This window comes from Falco punctatus (genome assembly GCF_963210335.1).
Source record: "Falco punctatus genome assembly, chromosome: 1".
Lineage (NCBI taxonomy): Eukaryota > Metazoa > Chordata > Aves > Falconiformes > Falconidae > Falco > Falco punctatus.
Genome location: NC_137580.1, coordinates 48,853,538 through 48,872,317, shown reverse-complemented (window position 1 = coordinate 48,872,317; position 18,780 = coordinate 48,853,538). Strand labels below are relative to the sequence as shown.

At 53.4% G+C, this 18,780-nt stretch overlaps 2 protein-coding genes and 1 long non-coding RNA gene across 3 annotated transcripts in view; all 3 read right to left on the bottom strand.

Annotated features, from left to right (window-relative positions):
• LOC308071625 (homeobox protein Nkx-2.6-like) overlaps window positions 1-2,570 on the bottom strand; it is a 30,190-nt gene extending 27,620 nt beyond the window's left edge. The window contains exon 1 of the mRNA XM_080407334.1: window positions 600-2,570. Within this exon, the coding sequence (XP_080263460.1) occupies window positions 600-813 (214 nt within the window). The 5' untranslated portion in view covers window positions 814-2,570. The remainder of the gene's footprint in view (window positions 1-599) is intronic.
• A 3,090-nt stretch (window positions 2,571-5,660) lies between these two features.
• HMX1 (H6 family homeobox 1) lies at window positions 5,661-13,102 on the bottom strand. Its single transcript, XM_080407321.1, has 2 exons — window positions 11,989-13,102; window positions 5,661-10,277 (listed from the first exon to the last, which is right to left on the bottom strand). Exons 1-2 carry the CDS (start codon window positions 12,248-12,250, stop codon window positions 9,703-9,705), a joined length of 837 nt encoding a protein of 278 aa, XP_080263447.1. The 5' UTR covers window positions 12,251-13,102; the 3' UTR covers window positions 5,661-9,702.
• Window positions 13,103-17,888: 4,786 nt separating this feature from the next.
• Window positions 17,889-18,780, bottom strand: part of LOC308071631 — a 40,765-nt gene continuing 39,873 nt past the window's right edge. The window contains exon 3 of the long non-coding RNA XR_013931258.1: window positions 17,889-17,989. This is a non-coding gene — a long non-coding RNA (uncharacterized lncRNA). The remainder of the gene's footprint in view (window positions 17,990-18,780) is intronic.

The window sequence follows — 18,780 nt, the reverse complement described above, 5'->3', positions numbered from 1 at the left end:
GCCCCCCGCCGCCGCCCGCGCCCCCGCCCCGCATGCACGCACGGCCCGGCGAAGCGCTGGGGAGAGGGGCCGAAGCCGGGGAGGGAGGGGGGCTAGGATGGGGAGGGAGTTGCCGAGAGCTGGCCACGGCCCCCCCACCCTCCAGAGGGGAAAAGAAGGGTGAGCAGCTTCCAATAAGAATCTAAGGGAATGCCTCTGCCAGCTGTATGACAGAGAAGCCAGGGGCTCCTGGACACGCACAAACTGCCAAGGAGGCCTGGAGGAGGGTAAAACACCCTGGAAAATCCCCTGGAAGCAGGTTGGTGCGTGTGCGTGTGCCGGTGGCAGTTGCTCCCGCCCGGCCGCGGAGCCTCGGTCCCTCCTCCGGCTGCGTGAGCGGCGCGGCTGCGTGCGCCTGTGGGCAAGTGTGCTTGGCTGCGTGTGCGTGTGCGTGACTGCGTGTGCGTGTGAGTGTCTGCGTGTGTGCGGGCCCGGCCCGGCGGCCCTGGGGGGGCCGGGGCAGACCCCCGCCGGGGGCCGGGCCGGGGCCGCTGTCTGGGTGGGGGCCGGGTTGCGACCCGACGTGCGAGACAGCCTGGGGCGGGCTGCCGGCTCTGTACCCGAGTTGCTGGAGCCTTTACTGGGGTCTTGCTCCGCAGGCCCCTCTTCCTCCTCCTCCTCCTCCTCCGCCTCCTCCGGCAGCGCGCCGCGGGCTCTGCCCTGCTCCCGGGGTGGACGGCGGGGGCCGGGCTGCAGGATGCTGTCGATGCTGAACGCGGGCGGCGCGGCCGGGGCCGGCGGTGGGGGTCGGCGGCCGCTCCCGAGCTGCACCATGGCGCGCCGAGCCGAGCCGAGCCGAGCCGCTCCGCGCCGTGCTGCGCCGCAGGACTGACTGGGGCGGGCGGGCGGCAGCGGCAGCCGGGGCGGAGGGAAGGATGGGTCGGGGGGAGGGAGGAGGGGTCGGGGCGGCGGAGGGAGGGGATGGAGCTAGAGGGAGCCAAAGGACTGAGGACAGGGGGAGCGGTGCAGGGGAGGGAGGGACAGAGGGAGGGGAGGTGGCAGGGAAGAGAGGGAGAGAAGAAGGAAAAGGAGCAGGAGCTGGAGGGAAGCGGGGAGGAAGGGATGAGGAAGGGGGGGTGGGAGGGGTGCCGTGGTGCTCCTTTCCTCACTGCCGATGAGATGCGCCCCGAAAGGGTGCCCTGGGCAGCAGGGGCAAGGCAGGGCTGGCTGCCCTCCTGCCCAGGCCCTTGGCTGCCAGGCGGCAGAGGAAAGGCAGAGCCAGGCCCAGGAGAGCCCACGGGGAAGGTGAGGAGGAGGTGGGGTGGCAGGACGGAGATCTGTGAAGTGAAGAAGGATGGAGGGAGAAGACTGCAAATGAGAGCAGGGGAATGGGGCGGAGTGCAACAAGGAAAAGCAGTGATGGCAGTAAGAGCAGGCAGGAGGGAAAGGGGAGGCCGGGAGCCGGCAAAACCCTTCCTGGGTGTTTGTACAGCACCTGGTACGACACCAGGCAGTCTGCTGAGGGCATTTGCTGTAGATTATCGATGCCGTTGTAAGGGGGTGAGGGGCCCTGGTGAAGAGTATTTCATACAGCCTGAGTCCCATCCCGGCGGTCCTTCTGCTGGCAGGCCCTCAGGCCGAGTGTGCAGAGTTCACCAGGAGAGACAGGGATCCCCTTTCCTCCCGAGGAGCCCCGTGGTGTCAGGTCACCCCGAAATCCACACCCAAACCCCCAAAGCATCTGCAGAACCCTTCTGTGGTTTTCATGAGCTAAAAGTTGTATGAGATCCCGCATTTGGGACAGGAACGGTGAGAAAGTGCTGGCCAGTATGCCTGTGTCAGTACGCCCAGGGTATGCTTTTTGGAGGATGGAGAAGTGCTCGCCTGTTCTGTGGGACGTGGGGAGGGATCGGTGTGTTTCTGTTCTATCTGGAGAACTTTGGCTTCCCACCACCTCCCAGCGCTGCAACGTTTTAAAAACCGTTTACACTACCCCTGAGCAGGGCGTCCATCGACTTCAGAGCCGCCACCAGCTGGGGATGGCGGGGGGGGGAGCCCTCGCCCCCCCCGAGGCCCCCTGTAAAGCCAGGGAAATGTTTCCAACTGGATTTTAAGAGGCCTTTAGTCCGAATCTCGAGGTTTCTGCCACAAAAACTGCTGAGGGCAAGCGAGAAGCCCTTGGAAAAGAGTTGATAATAGAAGTGCTGACAGTCTCTTAAATATTGTGATGACAGAGATTCCGTGAGCTAAAATCAAGGCATCTTAAGGTTTTGGGCCGTGTGAATCTTTAACGCACTGGTACTTGAGAGAGTGGGTTTCAGCTCTTTTTCTTGAAAAGTTGTTTCACTTTATAAATGCACTCAGATTTTAATGCAGCCGTCTGCTGGAGAGCTGTACATTTTCTACCAGGAGGAAAAAAAAGAAGAAGAAAATAAAAAACCAACCTAACAAGTCCGTCTTCCATCAACACGATTATTGGCCAAATGCCCGAACTTGTTGCATTTGTCTTGCAATCTCCAGTACAAGCTGGTGGTTCTGACAGAGGGAAGTGTCCCCTCAAGAGAGAGTGATAGGCCAAGGAAAAGGATGGGGAACAGAAGCAGCTGGAAAGATAAAAAGAAATTCCCTGTGAGCTGGTAAAACTTGGAGCATGGGGGACTTGGATGCCAGGTAGGTCGGTCTTTGCCCCTGCAATCCTGTCTTGGCCTCCCTTCCCGCTGTCCGTGAATGAGGCGTGTCCCAGGTGCTCACATCTGTTCTTGCTGCAAAGCAGTTCCCTTTTAGTCCCGCAAAAATCCATCTTAAAAGCAAATGCGTTGACTCAGTATGTTTTCCTAGAAGACTTTTGCTTGGAAGAAAAAGGGAAACTTGAAGAAGGCAGAAAATAAGAAGGAAAATGAAGAAGGAGACATGATGTTTATCTCCTAACTTTTTTCACTGCCCCCTCTCCCCGAACTGTCCAAGTTCAGCCCTTGGAGACCCGGCCCGGCAACACACCTCTGGGAAAGGTCTGTTTTCCTCCTTTCCCAGCCCCATTTGGTCGCTTTACAAACCCGATATTTCCCCTGACAAACTGTGCAGTGAGGGAGCACGCTACCGTACTGGATCTCTCCAGCCGCTGGGGCAGGCTGAAATCAATTCACTGGCCACAAGAGGATGGGGGGCCTCCGGGGTCCCCCCTACAGCGAATCCTACAAGCCAGATCCGTTGACGGCTCCTCACGCCCTCTGCCAGGGTCCCCTTTAGCTTCAGGGGGGAGTAAAGACTTGGCTTCGCATGTGAACAACAGAGCGTACCCTGCCAAGCCCAACCACCCGCCCGCAAAGTGTACCTCCACAGAGGGAGTGCTCTGCGGCGGGGAGGGTCCCGCTCCAAGCACCCAGCAAACCCTTCCGAGCCCCGGCCCGTCCGCGTTCGGCCCGGAGCTGATGGGGCTGTCGGTGCCCGAGGGCGAGAGACTTTGCCAGAAGTCTGAGCCTTTTCCGAGTGACTGGCTCCTCGGGCGCGGGCAGCGCAGCCCCGGCAGAGGCTTGGCTGAGAGTGGCCGCGGGGCAGTGGGGCTTCGGCCGGAGTCTCCGCTTTCTGCGAGACTCAGCTGCCAGGGGCTGAGCCAGCAAAGGGGGTCTCGCTGCCCAAGGGCTGTCCCCCGCAGCACTGCTCCGCATCGCGATTCATTCCCCAGGCTCCGAAAGGCCTTCGGACAAGGTGCTTAATCACTCGGTTTAAGAGCAACAATTTTCCTTACAATAGGTACAGGTTTCCCGACACTGATACTTTCGAATTCCGCGTTTCATTCGTATTTTATGTGGGAGGAACCTTGTCGTCTGGGACGTGTCGTGACAGGGAGGCCGGTAACACACAGCAGCAGCGCAGGAAGAGCGAACCTTTTTCTTTGAATAATATATTCCTGTATCAGAAGCTAACAGAAACCTTTCACCTGGGCAAGCTTTTCACCAGAAATCACCCTGCACACTTCTATTTCCATTTTAGCTCGGAGTGCAAAAAGTCTCCTACTCTAAATCTAAATCCGATGGAAATGAAATCTGATTAGATCCTACAGAAACGCCAGAGTCCGGTTTGGGTTATGGAATCGGGCTTGGCTTACCCCCCGCTGTACTCCAGGCCCCCTCCGGGTTTGACGTCCCCTCGCAAATAAGACCCGGGTAGTGCGGGCACACCGGCACCGTGCAGCCGTCTCCAAGCCTCCCCCGCCGCCCTCCCGGGACGCAGCCGGGGCCAGCGGGTCCAAAACACAAGCGCTGCCTGAAAGGTTTATGGAACTAACCTGGCGGCGTCGGCCACCTTAGCGCTGCAGGTCCCTACAATAAACTCGATTTTGCGGTTGAGCAGTAGCTGGGTATAAACTGCCGATTGCGTTGCGGTGTCCCCCTTCCCCGGTGGGGCGCCGCCGCCCCCGGGTGCAGGCAGTGGTGCGGGGCAGTGGGGACATCCCTCGCCTGCGCCGGGGGTCTCGGGATGGGAGGGGAGAGCAAATGGCTTGACTGGCTGGAAAGCAACTCTCCCTGGGGTCCCACAGGAAGGCTGCTACCAATGTCACACATAAACAGGCTTCTCGGGGAAGCGGAGCGCGCTAAGCCAGCTCCTTCCACTCAGAGGTGCGGGACGCAGGCGGGTCGGGCCGCGGGGAACCCCGGGGCAGAGCATCCCTTTTCAAAACCTTCTGCTTTCCTCTAAGGTCAGTTCAAAGTCCTCAGATAAATCGCCTTCCTGCAACCTCTGCACTTGATACTAAAAATCGAGAAGGGATTTCCGAATAAAGCTAGTAATTCTCGGCTGCTCAGTAGACTGGAATTGCTAAAGAGAGAAGAGAGGGAAGGGAAGGGAAGGGAAGGGAAGAGAAGGGAAGGGAAGGGAAGGGAAGGGAAGGGAAGGGAAGGGAAGGGAAGGGAAGGGAAGGGAAGGGAAGGGAAGGGAAGGGAAGGGAAGGGAAGGGAAGGGAAGGGAAGGGAAGGGAAGGGAAGGGAAGGGAAGGGAAGGGAAGGGAAGGGAAGGGAAGGGAAGGGAAGGGAAGGGAAGGGAAGGGAAGGGAAGGGAAGGGAAGGGAAGGGAAGGGAAGGGAAGGGAAGGGAAGGGAAGGGAAGGGAAGGGAAGGGAAGGGAAGGGAAGGGAAGGGAAGGGAAGGGAAGGGAAGGGAAGGGAAGGGAAGGGAAGGGAAGGGAAGGGAAGGGAAGGGAAGGGAAGGGAAGGGAAGGGAAGGGAAGGGAAGGGAAGGGAAGGGAAGGGAAGGGAAGGGAAGGGAAGGGAAGGGAAGGGAAGGGAAGGGAAGGGAAGGGAAGGGAAGGGAAGGGAAGGGAAGGGAAGGGAAGGGAAGGGAAGGGAAGGGAAGGGAAGGGAAGGGAAGGGAAGGGAAGGGAAGGGAAGGGAAGGGAAGGGAAGGGAAGGGAAGGGAAGGGAAGGGAAGGGAAGGGAAGGGAAGGGAAGGGAAGGGAAAAGAGGAGAGGAGAGGAGAGGAGAGGAGAGGAGAGGAGAGGAGAGGAGAGGAGAGGAGAGGAGAGGAGAGGAGAGGAGAGGAGAGGAGAGGAGAGGAGAGGAGAGGAGAGGAGAGGAGAGGAGAGGAGAGGAGAGGAGAGGAGAGGAGAGGAGAGGAGAGGAGAGGAGAGGAGAGGAGAGGAGAGGAGAGGAGAGGAGAGGAGAGGAGAGGAGAGACGGACGAGAAAAAAAAGAAAAGAAAAGAAAAGAAAAGAAAAGAAAAGAAAAGAAAAGAAAAAACAGAAAAAAGTTTTAAATTTTAGACACATATCTAGGTTTTCATGAATATCTATTTAAATAGACGTTCATGTATCTCACTACATAGAAATTAAAATGTAGGAAGCATTAAGAAATTCTCCATAAAGTGATACTCATCGGGAATGGAACGGGAAATGTAAGAAAATTGCCTGGATCAGGTCTGAGGCTGTGAGCACTAAATGCTGCGAGTCCGCCGAGGTCTGGAGCGAGCCTCCCGCCGATCGATGGTGGGAGCGGGGCGAGCATCCCGCCCGGCCGGCACGTTCACAGCGGGCAGAGACAGACTATTCCAAGATAATGCAGTATAAAAGAAAGGAAAAAAAATATCGATCTAATTATATTGTTCAACACTGGAGCCGGCGCGCACCTATGAGATTTATCAAGTATTGATTTGCATGAATATTTTAGACCGATGCCTACGAGAAAAGTTATAGGCCATCTTAAGCCGGTGAGCAATGTACCATTTGCAAAGTAGCCATTTAACAAGGTGCTTTTCAGCATATCGATCGTTTTCATTTAAAGTGTAATTAATAATAACATCTTATGACAGCTACACCAGGAATTTATTTCAGAAGGTCAGTTCAGATCTTATTTTCGTTTGCTTTGCTTAAAATAAAAAATAAATCTTTTCGCTAATTATTTTTATTAGCGTCCAATAAACACAAGTTATTTTTATGAGTAGTCTGGCAAGGCTTTCCTTTGCCTCGCCTCTGGAGTGCCATCTAGCTAAGCTGTTGTAGCAACATTCATTAAATAAATGTCAACAGACAAGGATTTATGCTGCATAATAATATTACAGCTGTAGTATAACTGCATTTATTTTAAAGCTATTCTGAGGTTGCTTTGATCTATAAAGCAACAACGTATGTCTCTAAATGTCGCAAACAGTCTTTGCGAAACTACTTTGAGTTTAACAGTCCTCCAACACTACATTCTGTTTGCAGAAGCACAAAGCGTGACTCTTACCGCTTTGATTTGCTCAACAAAAAATACACACAGGGAAGAAAACTGCGAGGAACCCGCTGTCCTGATCTAAAGGGTGGGCCTGGGGGGTTTGTTTTGTTTTGTTTGTTTGTTTGTGTTTTTTCCTGTTTGGAAATCTTCAAGGCATATACATCAGGGACTACGCCTTCTGCTAGCTGTTTATCTGCACCCTGCAGAAATGTCTTGCCACCAGGTACAATGAAAAGCGTCGTTTTAAAAACTACGAGGTAAAGAAACCTGAGGTTATGTATATATTCCTACTTTCAGCACATACTTTTAATAAGCTACTGTAAAGCACTTTCTGCATGTACAGAATAAGGCATAAGTAAGCACTTTTTCTTGGATGAATTCACGTCTTGCACCTTTTAATATTTTACTATGATCATAAGTTACAAATACAGTGTATGAAAAAAAATCTGTTTATTGATATAATCAGAACGTCTTTAAAAAACAAACTAATGTCAAAACACATATTAAAAATCCAATTGATCATTTAGCCCTGCCAGTTCCTTAACTTCAAGAAAAGAATATTTAGTAGAATCAGAAGTATAATAATCTCATATGTTACTCCAAAGAAAAGGCATGTGGAGAGTGGCAGGCGTGTTAAGTTTCGCGTTGGATTACAATCTACTCTGATATGACTGTAGTGAATCAGGATTTTACTCCAGTAGGTAACACTGGGAGATCTGGGGAGCTGGAAGTGGTGGGGGAAAACGATCTGGCCGCTTTCTTCCAGGGGTAGCCAGGCTCTGAACGGTATCAAACCAAGTGGTTGCGCCCCTCGGAAGAAACATCGTCCGAAGTCCCCTCCTCTGCCCATGAAAAAGCTGGAGTCCACCCCAGCCGCTCCCCCCGCGGCCGGCGGCTCCCGTCCAGGGTACCGGTACCCCCAGCCCCGCCGCCTCCCGGTCCTTCTTACACTGCTCGGGGACCAAGTTTCAGAAGTTTTCGCCCCAAATTCGGGTGCTTGACGGATATGCAAAGCAAACAGCTGGCGAAGATCTCCCGGAGTGAGACGAGGGATTTCAGAGCAGTTGGGGGAAAAAAAAAAAACCCAAACAAAAACCAAAAAAAAACCACCCACAAAAACAACCAAAAAACAACAGCTTCCAGAATCGGGGCTCAAGTCGAAACGAGCACCCCGGTAAGTTAGCACTTTTCTCAGGAACCCAGGATAGATATATATTTAATTCATTCTCGAGTGTTTTTGAGGCTTTCAGCGTCCCGACTTCAACTGCGCAGGCTGATGCCCAGAGCCGTGTTTCAGGCCAAAGCGGGGAGGGAAAAAAAAAAAAAAAAAAAAAAAAAAAAAAAAGGAGAAAAAAAAAAAGCTGTGGAGAGGTTATAATCCGCCCCTGACCCTTCTTCTCAGGTTTCGTATCAAAACTGAAGCTCCGCCGCATCTCACCGATCGATTTCATAACAAGGAACTGTGCGATCGCTCCAAATATAATGTAAAGCGTAGGCAATAGTAAGAAGTAGATGGCTTTTCCTTCACTAGAGACAGGTCCGCATGCACATACCCCAACAGATCCAGGACCCAGCTTTCCCCGCGGGGACACCGAGTGCTCCAAGCTGGTCGGTTCAATTACATCTGATTATGCCCTAAAACATACGATCAAAGCTTGACCTTCCACCATGACTGAGTTTTATAAGGCCATTTCCCCCTTAGTATTCGGAAAAAGAAATTCAAACCTTTAGAAACAATGATTGACCCGATATTCATTTTAGCAGTGGGTAGAGAGGGGAAAACAGTTATTAAAGAAAATAGCTTGGCATGCATAATACGTCATATAATATCACATTACAGGTTACCTTGCATAACTAGCCATACAGCTCCTCAGTCTGTCCCCATGTGATTATTTTTCTTTCCTTCCTTTTTAATTGCCAGTGCGAACTTTTAATCTATCACCTTAACTGGTCCCGTAAGAGACGGACAAGCCGAGGTGCGTTTTCCTCAGCCGCTTCAGGAGACCGAAATAAGTGGCAAACCCATTGGTAAAACACAGTATGTTGAATTTTATATATATATATATAATTAAAAAAAAAAACCACCTTGTATTTTTGCTGATAGTTTGCCAGGGAAATAAAACGAAACCAAAGAAACCAAATCCTCACAGCTCGAACTTCGGGGGGGCGAATTCATTCCAACAATTTGCCTTCCAGTTGTTTCAAATCACAAAGCCTGCACCGAGAAGGATCAGGGAGCATCAGCACATGCTTGGGTATCGATCGTATGAAAATGGGAGTAACGGGGGATGGGGGGGTTGAAGGGGGATGTGGGGGGAATCTGTACGAATTAAGTGGCTAAAACAAAGGGCCCTGGAGAAGCTGCTGGAGGCGACGGTCCGCAGGGTGCCCCGCTCTGCACGGAACGCAGCCGGGGCAGTGGGGAAGATGAAGGGTTTCCCCAGCAGGGGCGCGGGCCCGGGGCGGCGGAGGACCCGGGGAATGGCCCTTGGCCGCGGCGGGGGCCCCCAGGCTTCGCCGTCCGTGGGGCGGGGGCTGCGGCGCTGGGGGGCGCCCCGGGCCCCGGCCGTTCCGTACATTCGTCTCACGCTTGGCAGCTCTGCAGGAGGGGAAAAGGGTCTGGGGGTGCCTGCTGCCCCCCGGAAAACGCTGGTCTATGTCACCCCAGGGCCGAGGGGGCAGTGAGGGCTTTGCCGCTGCCACAGGGCTGCATTTTCTTTGGATGCGCGGGGCGGGGGGGCGAGCCCCGCCAACCGGCTCCCGGCTCCCGGCTCCCGGCTCCCGACTCCCGGCTGGGGTCCTCGTAGTCCTTTCGGTTCCCTCCGGCTACTGCGCGTCGCTCCGAGTTAACCCCAAAAGTAAGTTTATTGCACGTTTAAAAAAAAAAAAAAAAAAAGAAGTCCAAAAGCAGAAAATCGAGAAACGTGTAAGTTGGAAATCAAAAGTCCGGGGAGGAAGGGGGGTGGAGCTGGAAGCCGGGGGAGGGGGCGAAGGGGCCGCGGTTTCGGCACAGGTGGGCGCTCAGACGAGTCCTGTCATCTGCGATCGTAGGAACGGGAGGGAGGCGGCGGGGAAGGTGCCCAGGGGGTAGCTGACACCGCTGGAGAAGCCCACCAAGGGGGGCGACATGTGGGGCAGGGTGAAGCCCAAGGCGCTCGCCGGCGAGTTCTCGTGGTACAAAATGGGGACCCGCACTATCCTTTGGGCGGCGTGGGAGAGGTTGGCCGCCTCCAGGTCGGCCGCCAGCTGCCGCTTCCACTTGTTGCGGCGGTTCTGGAACCAGATCTTCACCTGGGTCTCGGTGAGGTGCAGCGAGGCGGCCAGCCCGGCCCGCTCCGAGCTGCTCAGGTAGCGCTTCACGTCGAAGGTGGACTCCAGCTGGAAGACCTGGCTGCGGCTGAACACCGTGCGCGTCTTCTTCTTGCGGCCGGCGGCGCGTTGCTCCGGCTCTCCCGGCTCCTCGCCGCGCTCCTCCTCCTCCTCGCGGCTGCCCGGCCCCGGCCGCCCGCCCGCCGGGCCCCGCGCCGCCGCCCGCCCGCCGCCGCCCGCCCGCTCCGCCGGCTCCTCGGGCAGCTCGGGCGAATCCCGGTCGCTAGCTGCGGAGAGAGGCAGAGGGCTGGGAGCGGGGGCCGCTGCTCGGGGCAGCGCTGCCCCTCGCCCCGCTCGCCGGCGGGGGAAGCAACGCGGCTGCGGAGCGAGTGAGGCCGGGGCCGGGGCCGCCTGACGGGCGGGGAGCCCGGGCAAAGGCTCCCGCCGCCGCGCGGTCTCTTGCCATAGAAACTCCCGAGTATTTGTGAGTATATACACACACGCGCACGCATATTCATGTCGAAACACAGAAGTTACATTTCACGTACATTCACATGCGCTCGCCTGCGTAAACACGCCTATAGGTGCGGATGTGCACGTGCATCTCTGTGTACGCACGTACCTAAACGCACACGTATACAATATACATATACTTTCAGCTATATGTTTCGCACACATAAGTGCAAGTGTACGTGTATATGTATACACACACGTATATACGCACAGAAGCATGTATATACTTTTTATATACGTATGTACACCTATGAATACGCCTGAACTCTTATTTATACACACATATATCTTTACACACAGACGCATGCACAAATATACTTACGCACATATGTACTCGCAAGTACATATGGAAGTATATTACTGTGTGTAAGGGGGTAAGTATAGTAGTGGGTGTGTGTGTATATAAGGGAGGTAAGAAACAGACATTTTGGCTTCACATTATTCTGAACTCGATAAACCAAATGGATGGGGTCAGCTACTCAAATCCCGGGACGTTGCCTCTCAGCACGTCTCCGTGGAGTTTCCAACACTGTGCTCTACATTTGCAATTTTACAGGGAAAAAAATATTTCCTACCCTTTAAAGAACAGAGGGAAAAAAGAAAAGGAGGGGGGGAAAAGCGAGAAAAACGTGGCAGTTGTTTCTGGGGTCGTTCTCTGTTTCTAGGCGTACTTCTGAGAGAAATTAAAAATATTAATAAACCCATCACTGTAAAAAGAAACTCTTTGGGTTACAAATCACGCCTCTCTTCCTCATTGAGCAATCGTGAGAACTTCACGGGCTCGTATAGGATCACAGAGATGTACCGAGGGACAATATTTTTTCTATCAGGATAAAAATAACCACTGATCGCAGGCCATAAACTTTTTCAGATGTTAATCCCTGCCCCTGAACCCAGGCTTTTCCTCCAGCGCCCGTTCCGGCGGGGTTCCCGCGGAGGCAGGCCGCTGCCTGCCGCGCTGCGCGGAGCCGTGCTGCGGGAGCGGGGCAGCGGGGTCGGCTCTGCGGGCACGGGGCCGGGGCGTAGGGACACCAGCCCGGCGGCTCCCCCGGCTTGCCGAACTCTCTGCCGGGCTGCTAGGGACGGGGGGCCCGGCAATCCCGCTTGCTGGGGCGTCAAAAATAGCCATAGCTCCGTCTTAAAAAAAAAAAAAATAATTAAAGGAATAGGGGAGGGAAAAGGGGGAAAGAAGAAAATGCCCGAGCAAGCAAACGACCCCTGTTTACATTCCGGGCGGCAGGAAGGAGGCTCCAGGTGCCTGACACACAGGGAGCATTTCCGGAGATTTACCCTGGGCGGCCGAAAACGGGGAGGCAGGGCGAGGGCTGCGGGCCACCCCGCACATCTACTCCGCGTCTGCCCCGGGGGCGGCGGCGGGACTCGATCTCCTGTCCGGAGGGAGCAGAGGCAGCCCCCCCCCCCCCCCCGCTTCGACCCCCAGCCACAGCCTGGCCCGGTGATTAAGGGTAGGGAAAGGCGACTTACTGTCGGGGCTGGCGCAGCCCAGGAAGGCGGCGTGCGCTCGGCGGTACCAGCCGACGGCGGCGTCGCGGAGGGGGCAGCCCGGGGCGCCGAGGCGCAGCGGCGAGCGCGGCCCGCAGCGCGGCCCCCCGCGGCCGCCGCCGCCCGCCGCTGCCCGCCGCGCCCCGCCGCCCGCCGTGCCCTCGGTGCCCAGCAGGTCCTCGATGAAAAAGGACGAGACGCGGGCGGAGGTGGAGCCGGCGCTTTCCGTGGCTTCGTCCGGCATCGTCGGAGAGAACTGCGGGAGGGGGGATCCCGGCTCCGCCGGCGGCTGGCTCCTCGGTTCCCCGCTGCCCCGCGGCCGCCTCTTGCCTCTGCCTAGCCCCGTGGATGCTCTCCTGGTATAAAAGGGTTTTTTTCCGGAGTAATCATTTCAGATCGCGGTTTGCCATCATTTCCTGCAAGCTAGGAGGGGAGGGGGGAGGGGGAGGAGGGGAAGGGAACGGGGAAGGAAAAAAAAAAAAAAGCAACCCGACAACCCATCGGAGGCGCCAGATTCTGCGCGAAAACGATAATAACGAAATAAAAATGTCATGCGAGTTAAACGCTGGGCACGAGAGGGGGGATCCTGCGATTGGAGGAGCGCGGCGGCAAATGGGATTTCCGCAGGCGAAGCGCAGGGCGCGGAGCGCGGCGGGGCCGGGCGCTGCCGGTGCCTGGGCGTGCGTGTGCGTGTGTATGTGTGTGTGTGCGTGTGTGTATGTGTGTGTGCGTGTGCAGTGCGGGGTGGGTGTGCGTGTGCGTGCGCCGCCCCGGGGCTGCCACTCACGAGCTCCTTATTTAGGTCAATTAGGGAGCAAATCCCGGCGCGGGGGGGGGGGAGCGGCAGCGCCGGCCTCGGCACACGGGCCGCAGCCGGGGGGGCTCAGCCGCCTCACGTCTTGGTCCTCCCATTGGCCGCAGCGGCCTCAGCGGGCAGCTGAGCCAGCCAATCAGCGCCGCGGACATCGCAGTGATATTAATATCATTAATAATAATCAACCCCCCTCCCACCCCCCGCCGAGCGCTTTCATGTCTGCAGCGGCGGCGATGGACGGAGGAGATGCGCCCTCCGCCGCCCGGAGAGCCTGCACCGGCCTGCCAGCCACCGCCGCGGGCTGCCGGCGGAGCGGTGAGGTTGCCCCCCGTCCGGAGCACCCCGGCTAGGTCACTTGAACCGGGGGGGGGGGTGGGGGGAAGGGGGGTGGGTGGGTGGAGGGACATCTGCCCCCTGAGCTGGAAGTGTCCCGTCGGTGAAAGGGCGAGTGCCCGGCACGGGACGACAGGGAACCGCCGTCTACAGGGTCTCCCGGGGCCCGGTTGGTAACATTTAACCTTTTCCTATATATATATTTATGTATACATATATATATGTATTCCTATATATATGTATATATGTATATACATATAGAAGAATGTTTGTGTAGATAGATGCATATTATGCCTGTATAGTTTATTTGGAAAGCCAGCCAGCGCCCGCTCATGGAAGGCGGGGTCGCCCAGGACGCCCCATCTCCCGCTGCCCCGGACGGGGAGGCAGCGGCGATGCGCTGCCCGCTCCAGCACCCAGCCCACGGCTCCTGGCGTTACCCTCCAGCAGCCCGACTGTTTTATTTTTATTCCTGTTGTAATTCCGCTTCATGGAAAGTCGTGAAGCCATCCTCCTCCTGCCCCCTTTCCCGAGACTTCTGGATCCGCCGTCCTCGAGACAGGGACCCCCAGCGCCCCCACAAACTCTCCCTCGCTGCAGGGCGCCGGGGCAGCAGTTAGCCTCTGCCTTTTCCCTCGGGAACAGGCCAGCCGGGTCTCTAGAGGGACGGGTCGACCCAGAGTGCACGTCGGAGACCCGTGGAGGTTCATCCGGCAGTGTTCATCTGCAGGTCAGCTCTCTCCTGCTGCCCTGCTCTGCTCTGCCTCCTCGGCCGGCATATCCCTACTTGTCCCCCGTTACGGGTCTCCTGGACAAGAGCCCTTTGCCCAAGGGCCGCCTTCCCCTCCCGCTTTTGGACGGGGGCACTGGCTGCTGCCCGGCGGGAGCGTCCGGCGGGGCCGGGGCGCAGCCGGGAGCGGAGCCAGCCTCCTCGGCACGGAGCTGTCCCGCTCCCCTTCCCGGAGTGGCAATGGGGACCTTTGAGGTCAAGACTTACTCAGGGGGAAAAAAAAAAAAACAAAAAAAACCCAATACAAACAACAACAACAAAAAAGAAAAATGGGAAAAGAAAAGAAAGAAAAATAACAACAAAAAAAAAAGAAAGTAAAAAAAAAGGAAAAAAAAAAGGAATAATTCCAGTTCCAAGGACTCCAGAAAGATGCCAGCAGCCAGAGCTCTGAAAGGGACTCTGGAAAAGCAGGGATATATGGCAGCGTGTTCGGCTTTCGGTCCCACCTGGGCAGAGATCGAGAGCAGCCTGGGGAATTGTAAACCAGGCGAAAAGTCGTTTGGTCACTTGTTGCACAGGAGTGATGTTAACAAGCATTGGTTTGATGCTCTGCGCATCTTGGTGCATGTTGCTGGATAGGAAATACGAGTCTGACCGGTGTGCCTTAAGCATCCATAAACTGTCAGCTCTGTTTGACTGCCAGACTCAGAAAAATATACGTGTGTTATCCGGAATAAAGAGAAAAACGTGGACCCTGGTTACTTCTATACATTTTATATGCAATGTGCAAACGATATGCATGTATCCCGTACTCATATTTTATAAAGTGTTCCTACAGTTTACATAATATTATCTGCTTTCCACTTAGAAATAGCCTAATAAAATCAATAAGAGTAAATTTGCTCTAGCTTTTTTTCCTCCTCCATATTTCTTTAGCATAACGTGTAACTAACTTTGGTGTGCAATAATGCTGAACTGTGTTTGTGAAAAGTCATGTATACTCAGACATATTCCTGAAACACAAAATCGGATGGATATAATTCTATACCTGCAAATATAACACTTGTACATACATGTCCGTGGGTAAGGGATATTTTTTTAAGCTTGTAGTTATGTTTAAGTCACACATTGCAGTAGTGACTTGACTACTAACATTTTGTGCTTAATACTCCTTGTGCTTATTATGATGAGGAGGAGAAAAAGGGCATGTGTTTACTGGATGTCTCCCTGCAGCCACCCAGCAGGGCTCCATGTAGGGAGCAGAAAAAGCAGCCAGTGATGGTATTTTCGTAATTTAATGCCAGAAGGAGGCCCCTGCCCCAACTCCTTTCGATGTCGTTTGCCTGGGGGTAGCGCGGGGTGGGGTGTCCCCTTGTGCCGAGGGCATTGCGGTCACCCCGGGCTAACCCCCCGGTCGGGCAAGGACCTCTCCTTCCCTCACCACCCTCTCCTCCCCAGCCATCTCTTCGCGGCACCGTGAACCTTTTATTTTTTGCAGGCAGCTGGGTGGAAAGGCTTTCCCTGGGCAGCAAGCTCCCGCCTGCCTCCGTTCTCGGCAGAGGTGGCTTTGAGACCAGATTTAGACTGCAGGTGGCGAGACCCTTATTTTTTCCATTTCTGTCTCTGTTTCTTTCCCCGGTACGTGTTTTATCCCGCGGCTTTGGAGACCTCCAGACCGCTGGCAGCTCTGGGAGGTGCGGGAAGGCTGCGGCCAGCGGCCCCGGCGCCGCTGCAGGTGGGGTCTCTCCTGCTGAGCAGTTCTGGCTCCCAGTCCGTGCCGATCACTGGCGTGGGATGCCCGCCGGCCACCTGGCGTGGGGTGCCCGTGAGATATGCCCCCTGTCACCATCTCCAACGGCGCCTGAGCCTTCGACAGGGTTGGCTCGACGTGGGTGCAAAGCAAGGCCGGCTGCCGCGCAAGGGGCAGGGAGGAGCGGGGATTTGGGGCCGGGCTCCGGAGGAAACCAGCAGAAGGAGGGCTACATGTGGGGCCGAAAACAAGGCAGGGCAAGAGCCTCCGGTGAGCCACGGTGATGCCGGGCCGGCCGCTCCCGCCGCTGTCGTGGCGCCTCCCGGCCGGGCTGGAACGGGCCTGCCTGCAATGTGAATGCAATTACCCAGCTGGTGTTTGATGTCTCCCCGTGCTCTCCCCCCATCAGCACTGCCTCGATGTGTCGTAAAATAGCAGCGAAATGAAAGACAGGCTTCAGCGCTCCCTGCCTAACCTCTGCTCCTGGCCGCTTCCGAGGGCCCGCCGTACGCTTCGAGCCCGGGTCGTTTGACCCCGAGCGCTGCGGGAGGGGGTGGCTTGTGGGGGTGGCGAATCAGCCTCCCTTCTCCGTGCCAAAAACCTGCACTGCACAGGTCGCCCAGTTCCTATCACCCTCCTAACGGGTCAGGCGGCAGCGCTGCCGGGTAAGGAAATTCTTGGCTAACATCTGCCTCTGGTTGATATACTGAGATGTATATCTATAGATACGTATTTACATATATACATTATTTATATATATATATGCGCACATACTGCTAGATAAAAATAGTTTTTCAGCCAGGTTCGGTTTAACTGTAAAAATAAAACAAATAAAGACCGTATACGCATCTTCAGTAAACAGCCGTGAGCCACCAAAACTCAAAAGCAGATGCTCGGAAGCAGTGTTTGTTTTTTGGGTCCAATGCTCCTTTGGAGGAGCAGAGGTGGTGGTGGTATGGCTTGGATATCTACTTAAAGAAAACCTTAAAATAAAAGAGCAACCAGAAGATGTTTGCACCTCTAAACCCCTGTGTAATATCTTCCTCTTCCTCCTCCTCCAGGGGAGCTGGGGGAAGGGGGGCCCCCTCAGCTCCTGGGGGAGGCCCACCTGGGTGAGGGTCCTGTGCGCAGCCCTCGGGGATACCCCATTTTGGGTGGCCTTTCCAGCAGGGAACCTGCAAAGGACACGGCAGCAGGACCCCCCCTTTTTTCCTGCAGGTAGAGAAAACCCTAAACACTTTCAGATGTGGTTTAAATAGCACTGAAGTGCAGCAACACTTTGTGGAACTCTTTTCTGAATTTGCAGTAAATTTTTAAGGGGTCTCTGAAGATGCGGAAACAGAAAAACTGATAATCATTGGATCCCCCTGCCCCCCCCAGTAAATTACCTCTATGAACCCAACCCTACCGAAATCTTCACCATCAGTCATACTGGCAGAGAACTTTTCCCCTTTCAAGGGTGCTGCACAACCCACGCAGGTTTCCGTGGATGTATTCATTATTCACAAATAGTTATTAACTGCTTTGGAAGGACACTTGAAGCCTGTGGCATGTTCTGACTGTCCATGATACCTGTTTGTTGCTCGTTATAGATGTCACACTGTTGGAAGCATGAACTGCATCGCTGAAGTGCTGGGTCCTTGCTGTATGAAGGGTATTTTAACCCATAATAAATTGTCAGACTGGGGAATATCCTTGGGTACATGAATATACTAGCAAAGAAAACTCTTTGAGAATGATTTTGGGGAATATCTATTCCCATGCGCTAAAATTCCGGAGCCCTTTCAGAAATATTTATTAAATATCTGAATGGACGTGGGGAGAGGGGTTGAAAATGGATCATCAGAAATTATATGGTGTCTTTAAAAAAAGGTAGTCCCTAGTGAAATGAGCTAACAATTATAACACAGTCCTGTTTTAAAAGTGACTTTTCCAGAAAGTTCTTTGGCATTTATTTCCTGACACAATTTTAACATGACTTTTTTTCTTTTTTTTTTCTTTTTTCTTTTTTTTTTTTTTTTTATGTACAGTGAGAGAATGCATGGTTTTATTGGTACTGGTTAGGGTCAGCCACAGGAGAATTATGGAGGTCATGTGAAATAGGTGCCAATAAAGCTTTTATTATTGTTATGCAGACAAAAGAGCATTATGGAAAGAGATCCTTACCAGACCTAACCATGGATATTTTGTTCTGTTAACAATCAAGTTGGAAAATACAGAGACAGAGTAAAAAAAAAAAATTACTTTTCAGAGCTATTGAACATTGACCTATTATCCATAAGACTTTTGGAATTATTTTCCCTCAGAAAATGCAGATCTCCTGAAATGAAACACTGCACACAACTCTTGGCTTTGCCTAAAACAAAAGATCAAGAGAAAAGAAAATACTGCACTGCCACAACAGTATATAACTCTTTATATTTTGAAATAACATTTAGCATTTGATTTTTGTGTTATGCAAGATAAGAAAATAAAAGTATTTTTTTAATTAACAAGGTAGACTTTAACTCTAATTTGTATGCACCTACAGTTCGAATCTAAAGATTTTCTGCCAGAAGTTGAAGCTGAGGATTCTGAAGTAAAATTTCATTAAAATGCTGTTTTCCTTCCCTGATCCAATCTTGAATGATTTTAGTGAAGCGTTAAGCCATTTTCAAGGACTGTAATGAACTTCCCCATGTGTCGATACATTGGATTCTTAGATCAAACTTCAAAAACAGTTGGAGCTTAGTGAATTTAGTAAAAAACTCATACCTTCTTAAATCTGATTGACTCAGGAGTTTTAGATTAATTCCAGGACAGAGCCAAATTCAATCAAAGAAAGTATTAAGAACTTACAGTACAAAACATCCTTTGTCTTTTACAGTTGTGTAAAAGGAAAATTGATGCATGGATCAAAGTTAGCCTGCAAATAACATTAACACTGGGGTAAAAATTACACTAGCTTTTGCACTTTTATAGTAAAATGATTGAAACTGTGTGTATTCCAAAGGGAAAGGTTTAAGAAAACTTGTGAAAATTACATGGAGCTTTATTAAATAAAAAAAATCACCTATATTTGTGAGTTATATTAATAAAAGGTGAGTGAGCTCTGCATAGATAGAAAACAGAAAGCATCTCCTTTCCACTGACCTGTAATTCCTTTAC